Raw genomic sequence first — 15,708 nt, 5'->3', positions numbered from 1 at the left:
ATTACATTTTCTTTCATGCATGCTGCCATTTCCTGGGTCTGTGAGATAGCACCAGGAATGGACAAAGAAAGTGCCTTATTTGCTTACATCCATTCTATAGCTGTTATGTGTAATGCACCACAACCACAGTCCCCCATCAACAAGGTAATCATAAATAATAAATCAACAGAAATACCACAACCAGGTAAACATAAAAAAAAAAAAAAAGGAGAGACAGAGAAGCTTTGAAATGATTTCTGTGGAAAAGGCAGGAGATAATCTAAAACTTTTCCATAAATTCATCAGAAGTAGACTGTCATCTAAAAATCTGATTCAATATCAAAGAATTTGTGAAGAACAAAAATCTAATAGTTATTCAGCACTTTTTAGTATGTAAAAGATAGCCAAAAACAAAATCAAAACTACTGTATCAATATGAAATTATATATTTTGGCTTTAAAAAAAAATCTTTTTACATTAATATTAAGGTCTAAAGATCCCTGGAGTAGGGGTGAAAGAATTCTACTTCTGTATTTCTTGCACATCGTACAGGGTGACTAAAGAGGGCAGGAGCATGGAGCAAGAACCCCCCTTCTTGCATTTCAATTTCTAAAATAACAAACAGAAAAAGGAGTGAAGCAGGGAGTGCTCATCCCCCTCGAAGACTCAAGCTGGGATGTCTAAATGTCTGTACATGTAACCGAAATAAGAATAGAGGAGAAATAGGTAGTATGCTTGGGGAAGGAAACCTAGATGTTCTGGCTCTAGGTGAAACAAAGCTTAAGGGCAAAAGGCATGAATGGTTTGGAAATGTTTTAAGAGTAAAGGCAGGGGTTGGTGAGAGGACAAGAGGTAAGGAAGGAGCAGCACTACTCCTGAAGTGGGAGTTGTGGGAGAGTGTGATAGAGTGTAAGGAAGTAACTCCTATATTGATGTGGGTAAAAATGAAAGTGGATGACTAGAAATGGGTAATCATTAGTGCTTATGCACCTGGCCATAAGAAGAAAGATCACAGGAGGTTAGTTTAATATTTGTGTTGATGTTTGTGGTGTAGCGAGTGAATATCATGTGAGTTGTATGTGATGCCCAGAGTAGTCGGTGCTTTGCTGAGTGGAAGCCACTGGCTATTTAAGGTGATGAGAGGAAGCAGGTTAGGTGTTTGTTTGGGATCAAAAAGTGAAAGAAGGCTTTTGTGGAAGTGAAGACATTGTGAGAAGTGGGTATGCAGAGCTTCTCTAAAAAATTACACTCCTGATCTATTTCCCTAGTTTCATTCACTCGCACACTATGCCATTTTTTGCTCAATACCTCCCGGTATTTCTGCACGCAAGCCACTTTTGCTCATTTTCACCACATACACAAATATCAAATCCTCTTTTTGTAAGACCACCACTAATTTTCACACTCACCACCACAAAGTGATCAGTTATTCCATCTGTTGCCCCTTACAGTATGTTAATACCTGTAAACCTCTTGTTTATATCTCTATCTATTAACACATAAACCATTAAAGACACCAATATCCCCAATCCCATTTACCCAAAGATATATATGAATGCACCTTTTCTTGAACCACATACTCCTAATCACCATTCCTCTTTCAACACAAAACTCAACTTTAGTTATAAGAAATTCAATTTCTCAAATCCTAGTCATTATCAAAACAAATAAAAACCAACAGAAACTCTGATTTTCATGTTCATCATGAGATCTATACTTTTAATTGGAATAAAGTGCTTCATGTGCATTCTTAACAGGTCTGCCTTCTTAGCTCGACTATGTGTATGGTTGTATTTTTCAAAAGCACGCATTTACCAAACCTATATCTCTATTACTGTTTCCCACCCACATTCCATAACTCCAAGAAACTCTCATCATTCAGGCTAACACACAAAACTCAACTTTAGTTATAAGAAATTCAATTTCTCAAATCCTAGTCATTATCAAAACAAATAAAAACCAACAGAAACAGAAACTCTGATTTTACTGTTCATCATGACACCTATACTTTTAATTGGAATAAAGTGCTTCATGTGCATTCTTAACAGGTCTGCCTTTAGTATTCATTTTTGTTGCATTTTCAGTTTCCATCCTTCCATCATATTTCTTTTTATATCTACTTGCAAGATATTATCTGCCCCTTCCTTCATATTGTAACTCTTTCAATCCTAACGTACTGCAGCAAATGACTGATCAATATAGTCCTAACAATGTATGCCATATTTCTGAATTTTCCAGCCTGCAGTTGAAAGAACCAATGCTTCCACTGACGAGAGGCATATATGTGTGTAATGTGTAACCTGCAACTCTACCTAACATGGAGAAGTATCCATAAGGCTCAGTTACCAAAAGAAAACCATGGTGATATGGTGAACACTTACTTATCCGGGCCCCTTCCCTGTTATAAAATGAAAAAAAAAAAAAAAAAAAAAAAAGTGGGGTTCTGATCATGATAACAGCAAACTATCATATCTGGACATACCAAGAATTCCAAAGAACTATTCTCAATATAATACAAGAAGCTAATTCAATCTCCATGCAGAGTGGAGGAATCAGAAACAAGAGGAAGACATAATGGGTTGAAGAATATGCAGAGCATAAAGTGCTGCAATGTACCAAGATTAAAATGCTGTAGCACTTCCCTAAGGTTAAAATGTCTATGAAACACTTTGTTTAAACAGGTAGGATTGTTATTCTGTTTTTTAATATTTCAAAATTTGCTTCAATGCATAAAAACAAAGGTCAAATGGGCTGAATGTACTTTAACCATTACATACTTGCCAACATAGCATAACCTCATCACAGGCACTTAAAGGTACGTACTATCAGACCATATTCTAATACAAAATGAATTCCCATTACTCTTATTCTATGCATGAGAACATGTTAATTACTCACCATATGATGTCCAAATGTTTAAAACAGGTGAATTTCCTGATGTGAAGTACTGGTTTGGGTCAATTATAGTATCCAGGTCAATTATGTTTTCATCTTTGACAGCACTCATGCCATGATCACTTAAGATGATCACATCTACAGTGTCCTTAAGCTCATGCACATTCAGCATGTGGTATAAGTATCTTAAACCTTCATCAATCTGTGAAAGATAGTAAATATTGTATGCACTCTGAAGGAAACAACATATATACTTTACCCCTGGAATCACTTATGAGAATCCCATGAAATTCAGAATGTCTGCAAAGCTGTCCGAAAGACTTTAGAGAAAAGAGATTCTGAAGTTTTGTTTGTGCTGGGATTGCAATGATGTTCAATGTGTTTGCTGGATTGGTGTTGGTATAAGCAGGGAGTTCACAGCGTGAATGTTTGTTTCAACTGATGGGTTGTAGCCATATCTAAGATTGATAAAAACCTGGATGATTTGCCTATGAGTGAAGCAAAGCTCAAGGGTAAGGGAAGAATGGTTTGAGAATGTCTTAGTGATAAAACAAAGGTCAGTATGAAGGAGAAAGCTAAGGCAAGGGTAGCATTTCTGCTGAAGCAGTTGTAAAAATGTGTGAAATGCAAGGAAGTGAGATCTAGACTGGAGTGGGTAAAAATTAAGTGGATTACAAGATATGGGTGATTATTAGTGCTTAAGCATGTGGCCATGAGAAGAATTATGAATAGAGGCAACTGTTTTGGAAGCAGCTGAGTGAAAGTGCCAACAGTTTTGATGCAAGAGACTGGGTATCATTGATAGGCGATTCAAATGCAAAAATGAGTCGTGTGTGAGTTGAGGGTGTAACTGGTAGGCAGTAGATGGTAGGAAGCCAATGACCAGGGATGTGTGTTACTAGTACTACACGTTGAAGCTCTTTCACCCGACAACCTTGGGACTTGGCTGTTGCCAGACTACAGAAAATGCCAGAAAACAGAAATTGACCTTCAAGGGAACCCCCTACGTAAACATATTCCCAACCCCTAGTCTTGCTAGCTCATTCCACATATTCATTTTCAGCAAAAAACTGAATATAAGAAATTAACAGGACTGTTAATCAGCTCGGCTGTAATGCAAACAGATTTTGGCACTTTAGCACTGCTAACATTGCTGCCCTGGTGGCAGATCCACAAACTAATGGCAGCAGATTCAAAACTTACCGGACCATGGGAGTTACCATACCATGAAGCATTGGATTAGAGAAGTACAACCTGCACCCGCCTGGGTATCAGGAGGGTTAGTGACAGTTGCATAGCAAGCTAGCAACTTCAGTGGTTGTCATACTGCACTCCTCTGTCTTTTCTTTCTGCCTCATCCACACATGGATTACTGGCTTTCTATCCACAAACATACAATCACTCCTTGTTACACATAACACTTGACAACACTAAATTCACACAGCTCATTCTTCATAACTCTGGATTTTCCTGCGGCGAGCACTATGTGCTAGCAATGCCTTGTGGCAAAATGGTAAGAAAAGTAGATAGCAGTAGAAGATAGGAACATTTAGACAGGAACATTTAGTAGAAACATTAGGAAGTAGTAAGCAGGAGCATTAGATAGACATAAGTAGTAGTAGTCAGTAGAAACACTAGGTAGGAGCCTCTGCAAACACTGCACTAGAGTTCCCCTCCACCAGTGGCCTGTTAAGGGTAAAGCACTAAAGGCTAAAAAGCGGTACTGGAGTCCACTAGTTATGGAGACTCTATTGCCATGATAACAACCCTGAGGGAGTTCCAGTTGGAATAGGCATCAGAGACATAGATAGATAGTTAGGATAAAATACATTCCTCTGGAGAGGGCAGATCTGGAAAGATATATTTTGGGATGAGGTACAATGACAAACATGTCAAGGAGTGACTTTTTAGTGTATGGCGGTGATGTATGTAGTAACACTTGGTCGTACAATGACATGGTTTACACATTGAATGCTTTTTTAGAACAGTATCCTACATTACACCATAATCTTGCAATAACACCTGGCGGAAATGTTTAATGTAGTCCCTATTGGAAACTACAACCAAAATTTAAGTTAACAAAGTTTGCAAAATTTCTGAATACTATATCAATTGAAGAGTACCCCAAAATTTGAGTTAATGTTGACTACAAAATGCATCGTCAACCCCAAGTTGGAACACTAAACCCATAATTCAAGTTGATGTGGATTGCAAATGTGTTAAAACTGTCCCAAATGGAAAAAAAATGTTTTTTACAATATGATATAGTTAATGAGAATTTCTGTGATCATAACTCCACAATCACTATGTAAAAAACATGGTGCATGTAAAAGCACACCAAGTAAACATGCCTCTTCAGAAGTCCCTATCTAACATCGACATATAAATCATCTTTACTAGTCCTGGTCTGCAGAGAAGGGATTAGGCTGTCAAGGCAGTTGAAGTGCAATGTTAGGGTCCATTTCTGTTTCTAGGTAAAATAAGTAGTCTGTGAGAGGGTGGCTGGGATGGGTAAGGCTATGTGACACTACAATAAACTGTGTGATTATCATGACCTAATGAATGTCTGTGGGGGAGGATCTGGGTTTCCCCGCCAGCATTTCTTATATCCTAGTTCTCCTACCACAGGAGTTGACATTGTCCATAACCTGTCCCCAGAGACCCATATAAGGAGAATCATTATGGAGACCAACTCTCTGCATAGCTTTTGAGTGTATGACTAAACAAATATTCAGCAAGCTACTTATATCCTACTTAAGGCCAAAACTTGAACATGCATCTCAGATTTGGATGCCACAACAAAAGAAGAAAAAGACCTTAAAGACAAGATCTAGAGGAGGGCAACAAAGATGGTACAAGAATAAAAAAAGCTGAGTTACTGGGAGAGAAAGGAGCATGGGGTGACCTGTTCACAGCCTTTAAGTTTTTAAAAGATATAGGGACAGAGCAACCAGAAGATATAACATGAAATTAAATAAGAAACTTATTGAAAAAGATGAAAAGAAATACTTAAAAGCTATAAGTGGAAGAATGGAACAGAATTAATTAGGACAGTTTATGCAGACAACATTCATATATTGTAAGATAGTACAGAATGTTCAAAGGATGGGGCCTAACAAGCATAAAATTCTCTCCTCATAATGTACAAATAGGTAAAACGGCATGAAGAGGTACCATATGGCCAAAGCCACTGGGTTGTTCACAAAGTTATGGTTGCAGCCATCACAGCATCAGAGGAAAAAATGGCGTATTTTCACTCAGAGATAATAAATAAGGACCATATATTTTTCTACTACTGTGAACTAAAGTCTACTTAGCACTGTATTTGTTATGAACATACTACCTCTATTCCATTTCATTTTGCCTGAGTAAATATTTAATCCCTTATTACAATCTGTCTATCTTCATCAATTTCTCCCTTAAGCCAGTGTCATGTGGACACTTTTACCAGCAAATTTCCTCCTGGAAATTCATTTCTGGTGCAGTGGAGGATGTGCCAGTGCCTTCTTACAGTCTAAACCCTAGATCCACTCTGCATGTCTTTGTGTGCATGTACCAGTAAACCATCACAGAGTCAACAGAGCATTAGGATTACCTTAAATGAAAGTAATAATATTTTTCAAATAGCAGTATTTCTATGATGAACACCAAAAATAGTTACATGTTGGAAATCCATATTTTAATATCAAATCTCCAAATAGATTGCTTATCAGTTGTTAATACAAATGGTACAGGCTGTATCTGTTTTCAATCTGATCGCTCAAGGCCAAGAGTGGTGATTCAGCTGTATATTTGCATACAAACTCTCCTTGCCTGCCACTCCCACATTCACTTATGCTTTTTATCCCTCTTTTACTTGATTAAGCAAAAAATACTAAGTGTAGGGCCTACTTCCTCCTTATCCCAGCTGCGATCTACATTCTTTGTTTTGTCTAGAGGAAGTGGCTACAGTTGCTCTCTGCCAGTGGGCCACTAAGGGTGAGGCACTAAAGATTAAGAAGTGGCAATGGAGTTCACCAGTTATGGAGACTTTTGCTGCGACAACCACTGGAGAGAGTTCTCAAAGGGAACAGGCATCAGAGATACAGAGATTTAAAGAGAAAGGAAGCTGCAAATCAACAGCTGAGTGACTCACCAGAAACAAGTTCCCAGGATGAAATTCACCAGAAAAAGTTCCCAGGTTACAATGCCTTTAAAGTAAGTAAACACTTTGATGATGTGATCTGAGATGCTTTTTGTTAACCTCAATGTCTGTGATGAATGCTACATCACTTATAAAAAGTATGTATAATAGTGTTGTCATTCCTAGTTGGTTTCTGTATAATCTGTATTAGGTTGAAAGTTCACATAGTCATTATTATTTTTACCTACTCACTTTCATCTGCCAATGCATTATTTGATGGTTCACCTTTATGTCTGCATCAATAATCTTTTCCAATCTTCTATTCCTTGAAAGCAAACCGAGTCCCCATCCCAAATCACTGTCAGGTCAGGTTTGTCTATATTACGTAGTAACTCCTCAGGCCTAATGGCCTTCATCATATGTTGCACCCAACAAACTAACTAAATTACTATTCAGTGGTACCTCTCCTAGTACATTAGAGCTGAGTAAATCATTGGTATGTGTGCACTTTGTACTCTTAGAGATGATGCTAGGTAATTTTCTTTCACCTGTTTTGTAAGCTAAGTATGTATGGTTGCAACAGATCTTGTGTGTTGATCCTGTGAGTTTGTTTGTAGTACTGCAACTTTCATTTACAATGCTCAGGGAGATGAGAATTCACCTGTCTTCTTCAGCAATGGAAAATCCATTGTTGTTAAGGGTCTGCTTTAAGTGCTGGGTTTCGTTGTTAAATAAGTCCTAGTTGGAGAATGTCTTATAGAGTTTGATTATGCCAGTCTTATGTCTCTAACGACAGTCACTAATGGCATTCAGGTTACATCTAAAAGTAGTTAGCTTTCTGTTGACAAAAGTTATGTACTAACTGGAATTACCATCAACAAACATGTCTAGGAAAGGAATGCTTAAATTGCAACTCATTTCATAAGTAAATTTCAAGATTAAGTTGGTCTCTATAGCCTACATGAGATGAATCAAACTGTCTTCATAACTGACCACAACACAGACATCATCCATGTACCACCAACCAGCAGCAAGACAGTTTCATGACAGCACATTTAGAAACTATAGAAATTAGTCCTGATAGGATACCTAATGCTACAACTTCCTGCTGGAGGAACAAGTATCCATCAACGTGTCAAAACAGAGCCTGGGTAGAGCTGACATGAAGCATCTTCTTCATGATGGTGCTTGGGCTGTGAGATGCTTGTTGCTCTAGGTAACTGTAAGCAAAGTCATTCAATTTTTACAGCAAGCTCAAAAAGGGCATGTAAAAAGACTTCCACATCCAATGATGCAATAAGCCCATTAGGTGTTTCTATGTGTATAATTTGCAAGGAGTAGTCTGCTCAATTGTGATGAACTTAGGTGGAATGTACTTCATTATGATGGTGAGTTGCTTTGTGCAAAATATGTGGCAATGGTTGCTTGTGATAAAATTGGATGGAGAAAACAGATGATCTTATGAGTGTTTGCATTACCATATATGAAGCCTGGCATGTAGTTCCCAGTGATGGGAGTCAGGTGATGAGCTCTCTAAGCTGTGTTGGTAACTGATATGACTTTATGTACATTGATTTCAGTAGTATCACTGAGGAGATAATCAAATTTAGTACCCATCTATGAAGACCAACACGTCTTGAAATTTACTTATGGACTGTGTTGCAGTAATAATACATTCTTTTCTTACATGTTCTACCTGACAGCAATTCCAGTCACTACATTACTTCTACCAATAAAAACCCTGATGATCTGACACTGCCTTAATTAATAACACAGGACATAAGATTTGTGTCATTAGAAACTTCCTTCATCGAGCTTATGAAACATCTTTCAACTGGGACTTACGACAAAAGAAAACAACAGATTCTCTCCCACAGAAGCAGAAAAGTAAATCTGCTTCTTCCTGAGCTACATCAATAAAACTTGCATTACTTTAAACAAACTCACACAAACAACACACAAGATCATTTACAGTAACAAAATGTCCTCAGCTTATGAAAAAGAATACAAGTCATAATGAGAGATTAAAACATCTTGATCTCTACCATATACCAAGAAGAGAGAGATATATGTTACTATTACTCATGCATGTTATCAGAGAAAAGACTTGAAGAATAACATCTTGAATCTAAAATTATCTAAAGGGCACTCCATAACTTCATTGAAAAAAACTGACTGCACACACCCAAACAACCAACTCAGATAAGTAAACTACTCAATAGAACAGAAAGACTAAAAATTTCATCATGACCAACCATATATGCATCTCCATCACAGTGCACTCAGGTCACATACAGAAAACCAACCAACATGATGGAGTCAAGAAAAATCCAAGCACATTAGACACTAACCATCATTACAACACAGAAGCTCTACTTATTTAGGGAAAACGACCTACAATCAACTTCCATAACAACAGACAAGGTCAATCCCTACATTTCTTTAACAACCAATCAGATAAGAGATCTTCAGTGACTTGACTGTTTTCTACCAGCTGTATTCCCCACAATGTTACTTTTGCATCCACTTCTTTCTCATAAAACCTGTTCCTTTTTCAACCTAATCCATTCCTAAAGATGCTTTCATATGGAAAAGTGACATGTTAGCAACTCCTATGGAAACCTGTACAGGCTTGCTAGAGACACTTGCCAAAAAATAGGAACCAGAATATAAAAAAACAATAAAAAAATCTATTTCCAGGATGTTGAATGAAACATCTTACTAATGTATCCATAACCTTATTACATCTACTATTTCCATCATGTAGCTATATTTCATCAATACTTCGACTGACATTGGATAAAAAATATCTATCAGAAGGAATTCAAAATCTTATTTTCACATTTCTGTTGCAGATACCAGAAATCTAAAGAATGAAAATCTGTACATACCTTCTTCAATTCATCCAAAAGTTGTAGAGAATGCGGCCCATATGCATGACCAACAAGATCTGGCTGTGAATGGTAAAGAAAGACAAGGTTGCCAGGAGTCTGTTCATTTGTTAGCCATTCAATAGCTGTATCAATGCTTTTAATGATAGAAGCATTTTCATGGTATGGGGACCAGAAAGTCACATTTTTTCCATGGTATGCAGTACCACAGCCTGGCCACATGATGCATCCACTGTGTCCTCCATGCTCCTCATTCAGTGTCTGAAAATATGGAAGATGTAATCACACTATCTTCACACCTATATTGCTTTTAAGTAAATATAAAAGGATTATTATCCCAATATTATGGTTATGAACAAGAATGTTTTTTCGAGAGAAAGGTTCCAGTCATTGCACATGCCAGCATTGCTTCTCTAGACACCTCCCATTCCTCACCCACTCCCCTGGCTTCATTTAGTCTCAGCTTTTGCCATTCTACACTCAATCTCTCCTGATATCTTTCCACACAAGTCTCTTTTCCAAGCTCACTTACTCTCCTCACTCTTTTCATCCATAATTATAATGTTTCTTCTTTCCCAAGAAACTACAAATCTTCAACTAGCCTCCACAAGATAATAATCAAACAACGAACCAGCTGCTCCTCATAGCACATTCAAATCTAAAATTCTCTCTTTTGAACACCTATCAATCAGTACATAATCCAACAATGCTTACTGGCCATCTTTCTGACTCACATATATATACTTGAGTATGTCCCTATTTCTAAACAGTATTTCCAATCACCAGTCTTTCCTCAGCACATAAATCCTCAAGATGTTCATCATTTCCAGTCACACAACTGAATACCCTAAGACCCCTAATTATACCCTCAAATGGAACTTTACTTTCCTTGCATTTCAATCAACCACCATGAATACCAAGTCTCTTGCAACAAAACTGCTGACACACTCAGTCAGCTGCTCATAAAACACATGCTTCCTCTCTGGCCAATCTATCTCTGTGGTTGTTGATGGATCAGCCTCCTCCCTTTTCTCCATTAATAGCAGTGTCTCACAAGGTTCTGTCCAGTTCCCTAGACTTTCTCTCCTTCTTCTCATTGATTTCCTCTTCTCACATAATTAAATGCACTCATATGTTGACAACTAAGCGATGCATACATCCATATCTTTCGATTCTGCTCTTTCATCCACATCCTTTAATTCTGCTCCCTTTTCTCTCACTTGATCTGCATCTTGACTGCACACAGCTTTCTCAATAAACTCAGACTTGGACAGGATATCTCAGTGGGGTAGAAGAAATTTAGTTAAGTTTAATACCTTCACAACCACGTTTCTACTTATCTCTCTCAAAAATTCGACAACTCTCGTCTCTTCTTTGATGGTTCTGTAATTCCACTCTTGACTCAATGAATGTACTTGGTATCACTGTAACATCCACTCTTTCTTGGAAACCCCACATAATGGGAATAGCTAAGTCTGCTTCTAAGAAACTTGGTGTTCTGTTTACATGCTGAACCTTCTTTTCTTCTGAACAATTGCTCCATTTCAATGCAAAGGATTGATCCGTCCTTGTATGGAGTACTGCTCTCACACCTGGGGTGGCTCTAGCTCTGCATTATTACATGAGAGAGTTGAGTTGAAAGTAGTCCATCTTCCCCTATGCCACAATATGCTCCTAACTGTCAGCTGCTTGTGCGCCCCCAAGAAAAAATAGACCATGCAATACTCACCATGCAGCTGAGTCACATGATTACTGTGAGGCCATCAACAAGCCAAGGGTGTGCTGTTTTGATAACTGCTTCTTTCCCTACACCTTAAAGCATTAAAACTACCTTTCATGTCTTTCCCTATAACTATGACCTGGCACACTTTAAAAGACAATTTTTCACTACCTCCAAAATTCGTAATTACCTTCTTTTGTCTTTTCGTTTTCTATCTATCTATATCTCTGACACCTGTTCCAACTGGAACTCCCTCAAAGAGGTGGCCACTTCAACAGTCTCCATAACTAAAGAACTTTAGTGCCACTTCTTAGCCTTTAGTGCCGCACCCTTAACAGGACACTGGCAGAGGGTAAGTCTAGCACAGTGCTTGCAGGGGCTCCTATCTAATGTTTCTACCTAATAATCCTGCTAATATTTCAATTAAGACCCAGCCTTGATGTAGGTAAAAAAAAAAACTTAGTTTTATATTTCTTAGATTTAAATTTACTGCTGGGTATCAACAACAACAACACAGGGAAAGTTACTGTAAATCAATGGGTAACAATTACAATTTTTTGTCCTCCCCTCTTTAACCCATCCTGGAAAAAGCTAGCAGGATCTTCCTAGTCATGGCATGTTTTACATAAAAGCTGTTATATCTACGTAAATCACAAATCATTATGATATAAAATTTCAACAAAGTGGAAACTGCAATGGATGCTCCTTACCCAAATTGGTGATATATTGGGATTTTGAGTAAACAATCCTTCATCCGTTATGGTGAATGTCTGATTCAAGTCAGGGTCAAACACAGAGTTCCCAACCACACCATGCACCTCTTCATACACCCCAGTAGCTACGGAGAAGTGGTTGGGGAAAGTCTTGGTTACAAACTGATTTCTGGAGAAAGAATCAAACAGAAACTTTCAATAAATACTAATGTACATATATTACTTGGTATATGACTGCAAGGTAAGAAAAAATCAACTTAATGTAACTTGGTTTCGTCAAAATCAAAAGATGCCATATGACCCTAAAAACAAAGCCACAAAATCTAAAAAGGTGGATGAAATAATGGAAGATTTGTTGTTGGATGAAATTTCTTAGGGGCTTTCAACTGCCAACACTAATTCTTGAATTAAATCTAATTTGCCAATCTCCTAAGGTTTAGTTCATTCTGCTGTTAAGATGTATGTTATATATCACTACACACAAATGAACTCATGTCACTGGCCCCTAACATATAAATGTTGGAGAGATAACAGGAGACCTGATATTCCATAATGAGGATGTCTGTAAATAAAAAGAAAGTGGTAGAAACAAGATGGCAAAGCAGAATACAGGTCCCCAACTCCCTCCAGCACAACTTCTGGCAAGAAAATGATGTGAAAAAAATACTATGCAGTAGTGTGGTAAGAAACTGGCATAAAAATTACACAAAAAAGGTGAGGACTGGAAAAGTTCCCAATCAGTTTGATGACACCTGCACTTTGAATGGACTCTAAAAAACAAAGAATAATCAACAAGAACATAATTTTCTTACTGATACGAGATGTAAGTGTAATATTTGTCTTGCATCTATTTAAAGAAATTTATAGTCTCTGCATTTACTATTTCAGAAGGTAATTTATTCCAATGCCTCAACACTGTACAGGAAAAAAAACTTTTGCCCACATTCTTACAACTCCTTCCTAATTTCACACTATCATTTTGGTCAATGAGTCTCCGTCTAAGGTAAAGAAATATCATATGATATGTCATCAATATCACTTAGGACTTTGAAAACTTCTATCAAGCCACTATAGAGAATAATCTTAAGTCTTTAAGTATTTCCTCAGAAGGCCTGTGCTGGCTCTCAATCCCCAATAAGAATATGGAAGTGCTACATAAGCTATTTACAACATGAATTAAACCACAAGTGGATTCTGCCTTTCATGTATAGGTAAATGTATCTAAAGAAGCACAAAGATATGACTGAAAGGGTTCACAAAAGAGCAACAAAGATGGCATATGAATTAAGAAAACAGCTACAGTGAAACATTGAGGGTTACACAGCTGTCCATCATGGAGTAGAGGTGATAACCTGATAACAGCCTTTAAGTTCCTAAATCAACTTTATGACGCTGATAAAAGTTCTTCATAAGGTGCTGTACAGAGCAGTATCCCTATCCAATGAAATTCATCAAAATCCACCAAAAAATAAAAAAAACTGTGTTCAGACTGGTGAAATACATCTGTGATACTTTTGATATTATTTGGTATTCCACTGTTCTCAGCTATCATAAATTCTAGTTCCTATAATAACAATGTTACTTTCCCTCTTTTCACTTTCATTCACTTCAAAAATTTCTTCTCTCTCTTATCATATCTCTAGTTTTGTCCAAAAACAATACATTTTTCATGCCTTTCAACTGTACTGTTTGTCAACATTCTCAACCTTCTCTTTTTCAAAATATTAACAATGATGAAAACACACATTGCCCTTGGAACGCACCTTTGCAAAACCATCCCTTCTGTTCATCATCCTCACTAGCTTAAGCACTTTCAGAACTCCGTAGTTATCCACATCTATCCCTTCAAATTCTGTATGATACCACCTTCTTACAATACTCACATTTCACTGCCTGATTACCTTCTTTTACCTCTTGATTTATCTATCTATCTATATCTCTGATGCCTGTTCCAATTGGAACTCCCCCAAGGACGGCCACAGCAAGTCTCCATAACTAAAAACTCCAGTGTCACTTCTTAGTCTTTAGTGTCTCACCCTTAGCAGACCAATGGCAGAGGGCAAGTCTAGCGCAGTGTTTGTAGAGGCTCCTACCCTAATGTTCCTAATGACTACTTCTATATAATGCTCTTACCTACTTCTTCTCCCTAATGTTTCCACTTAATGCTCCAGCCTAAATGCTCCTACCTACTACTTATGTCTACTGCTCCTACCATTTTGCCAAAAGGCAGGGCTAGAACTTAGTGCTCACCACACGAAAATCTAGAGTTACGAAGAATGAGCTGTGTGAGTTAAGTGTTGTCAAGTGTTACATATGACAAGGAGAGATTGTATGTTTGTGGACAGTAGTCCACGTGTCAGTTAGGGAGAATGTCTGCAACTACCAAAAGTGTCTTCAGCTCTAACCACCATCGCCATGTATAAGCAAGAGTAAATCCCAGAGGCTTACAAACACTTAGGAGTCTTCTTGATGGTACAGAAAGTAAAAGAGATGGGGTACCCTAGGTGTAAACCTCTCTTTCCGTAGTGTGTAAACAGACAGTTACACAAGAATAAAATCCTAATCCGTATGATTATCAAAACTCATTCTCATACTTAACTTCAACATCTGGACTCTCTGTCTACCCGTATAAGTTTTGGAATCTCTTGTAGAGAGCTTCCGTGAGTGTTGATATGCTATGTGTAAGCTTTACCTGAATCTCTGCGGATGGCTTCCGTGAGAGTAAAATACACTGAGGTATTCCCATTGGTACAGCGAAAGGTAGTCGTGGTCGAAACCATCCAGTGATATCACCAAGACCTTGGGCCTTGTCACCCGTCTGCTTGTCAGACCCATCCCTTTCGTCCTTATCACGCTACCATATAACAGCAGATGGATAACGACCATAACTACGTGCTTCCAAATCATTTTACTAATGCGTGTCTCGCAACAGTCACTAATGGTCACGTCATCTACTTCACCAAACCATTTAACACCTGCAGGTAGCAGGCACGGTCACAACCACCTCCAGCTATGATCATGCAAACTAACTCAACGCCAAGAATTTTCAGCGAAAACACAACATAAACTAGGAGTGCTCTTACATAATAATGACCATTCATGGATTAATATCATATTATTACATTTATTTTTCATATTTAGTAGCAGTTATCTACAGCAACATACCTCTAAATAATCATATTGGTGGTAGATAATATAGTCGCTGTCGTACTTGTTCCCTGGGTGTGCGCCGCTTGGCCTCCTCCGGCTGGGGTGTAAACAAAAAACATAAGCAAACTGAACAACCAAACAACAAACACGGGGGAAACCAATTCTTACCGTGTATAGGAGATGGCAGCGACACCCACGCCCGGTAATCTTTTCGACGAATTTGAAGAAGCCTTTCAG

At 37.9% G+C, this 15,708-nt stretch overlaps 2 protein-coding genes across 9 annotated transcripts in view; one reads left to right on the top strand and one right to left on the bottom strand.

The window, feature by feature from the left end:
• The window catches only part of LOC139749735 (bis(5'-adenosyl)-triphosphatase enpp4-like), a 50,531-nt gene extending 35,042 nt beyond the window's left edge, over nucleotides 1-15,489 (bottom strand). For 2 of the 4 annotated variants that reach the window (XR_011713028.1, XR_011713027.1), the window contains exons 1-4: nucleotides 15,014-15,488; nucleotides 12,319-12,490; nucleotides 9,889-10,149; nucleotides 2,878-3,076 (exon numbers count right to left, since the gene is read on the bottom strand). Coding sequence is in view for 1 of the 4 variants with exons in the window: in XM_071663926.1 (XP_071520027.1) it covers nucleotides 2,878-3,076; nucleotides 9,889-10,149; nucleotides 12,319-12,490; nucleotides 15,014-15,228 (847 nt within the window). In the remaining 3 variants the exon portion in view is untranslated. Of the gene's footprint in view, nucleotides 1-2,877; nucleotides 3,077-9,888; nucleotides 10,150-12,318; nucleotides 12,491-15,013 lie in introns of all 4 variants that reach the window. The other 2 variants (XR_011713026.1, XM_071663926.1) reach the window with 2 other exon arrangements.
• Nucleotides 15,490-15,510: 21 nt separating this feature from the next.
• MED28 (mediator complex subunit 28) overlaps nucleotides 15,511-15,708 on the top strand; it is a 38,546-nt gene continuing 38,348 nt past the window's right edge. For 3 of the 5 annotated variants that reach the window (XM_071663931.1, XM_071663932.1, XM_071663929.1), the window contains exon 1: nucleotides 15,529-15,708. In XM_071663931.1, coding sequence (XP_071520032.1) covers nucleotides 15,652-15,708 — 57 coding nt within the window. In that variant the 5' untranslated portion in view covers nucleotides 15,529-15,651. The other 2 variants (XM_071663928.1, XM_071663930.1) reach the window with 2 other exon arrangements.

The sequence above is a fragment of the Panulirus ornatus genome, chromosome 8 (assembly GCF_036320965.1).
Source record: "Panulirus ornatus isolate Po-2019 chromosome 8, ASM3632096v1, whole genome shotgun sequence".
Lineage (NCBI taxonomy): Eukaryota > Metazoa > Arthropoda > Malacostraca > Decapoda > Palinuridae > Panulirus > Panulirus ornatus.
The sequence above is the reverse complement of the archived record's forward strand: the minus strand, read 5'-3'. Positions and strand labels throughout refer to the sequence as shown.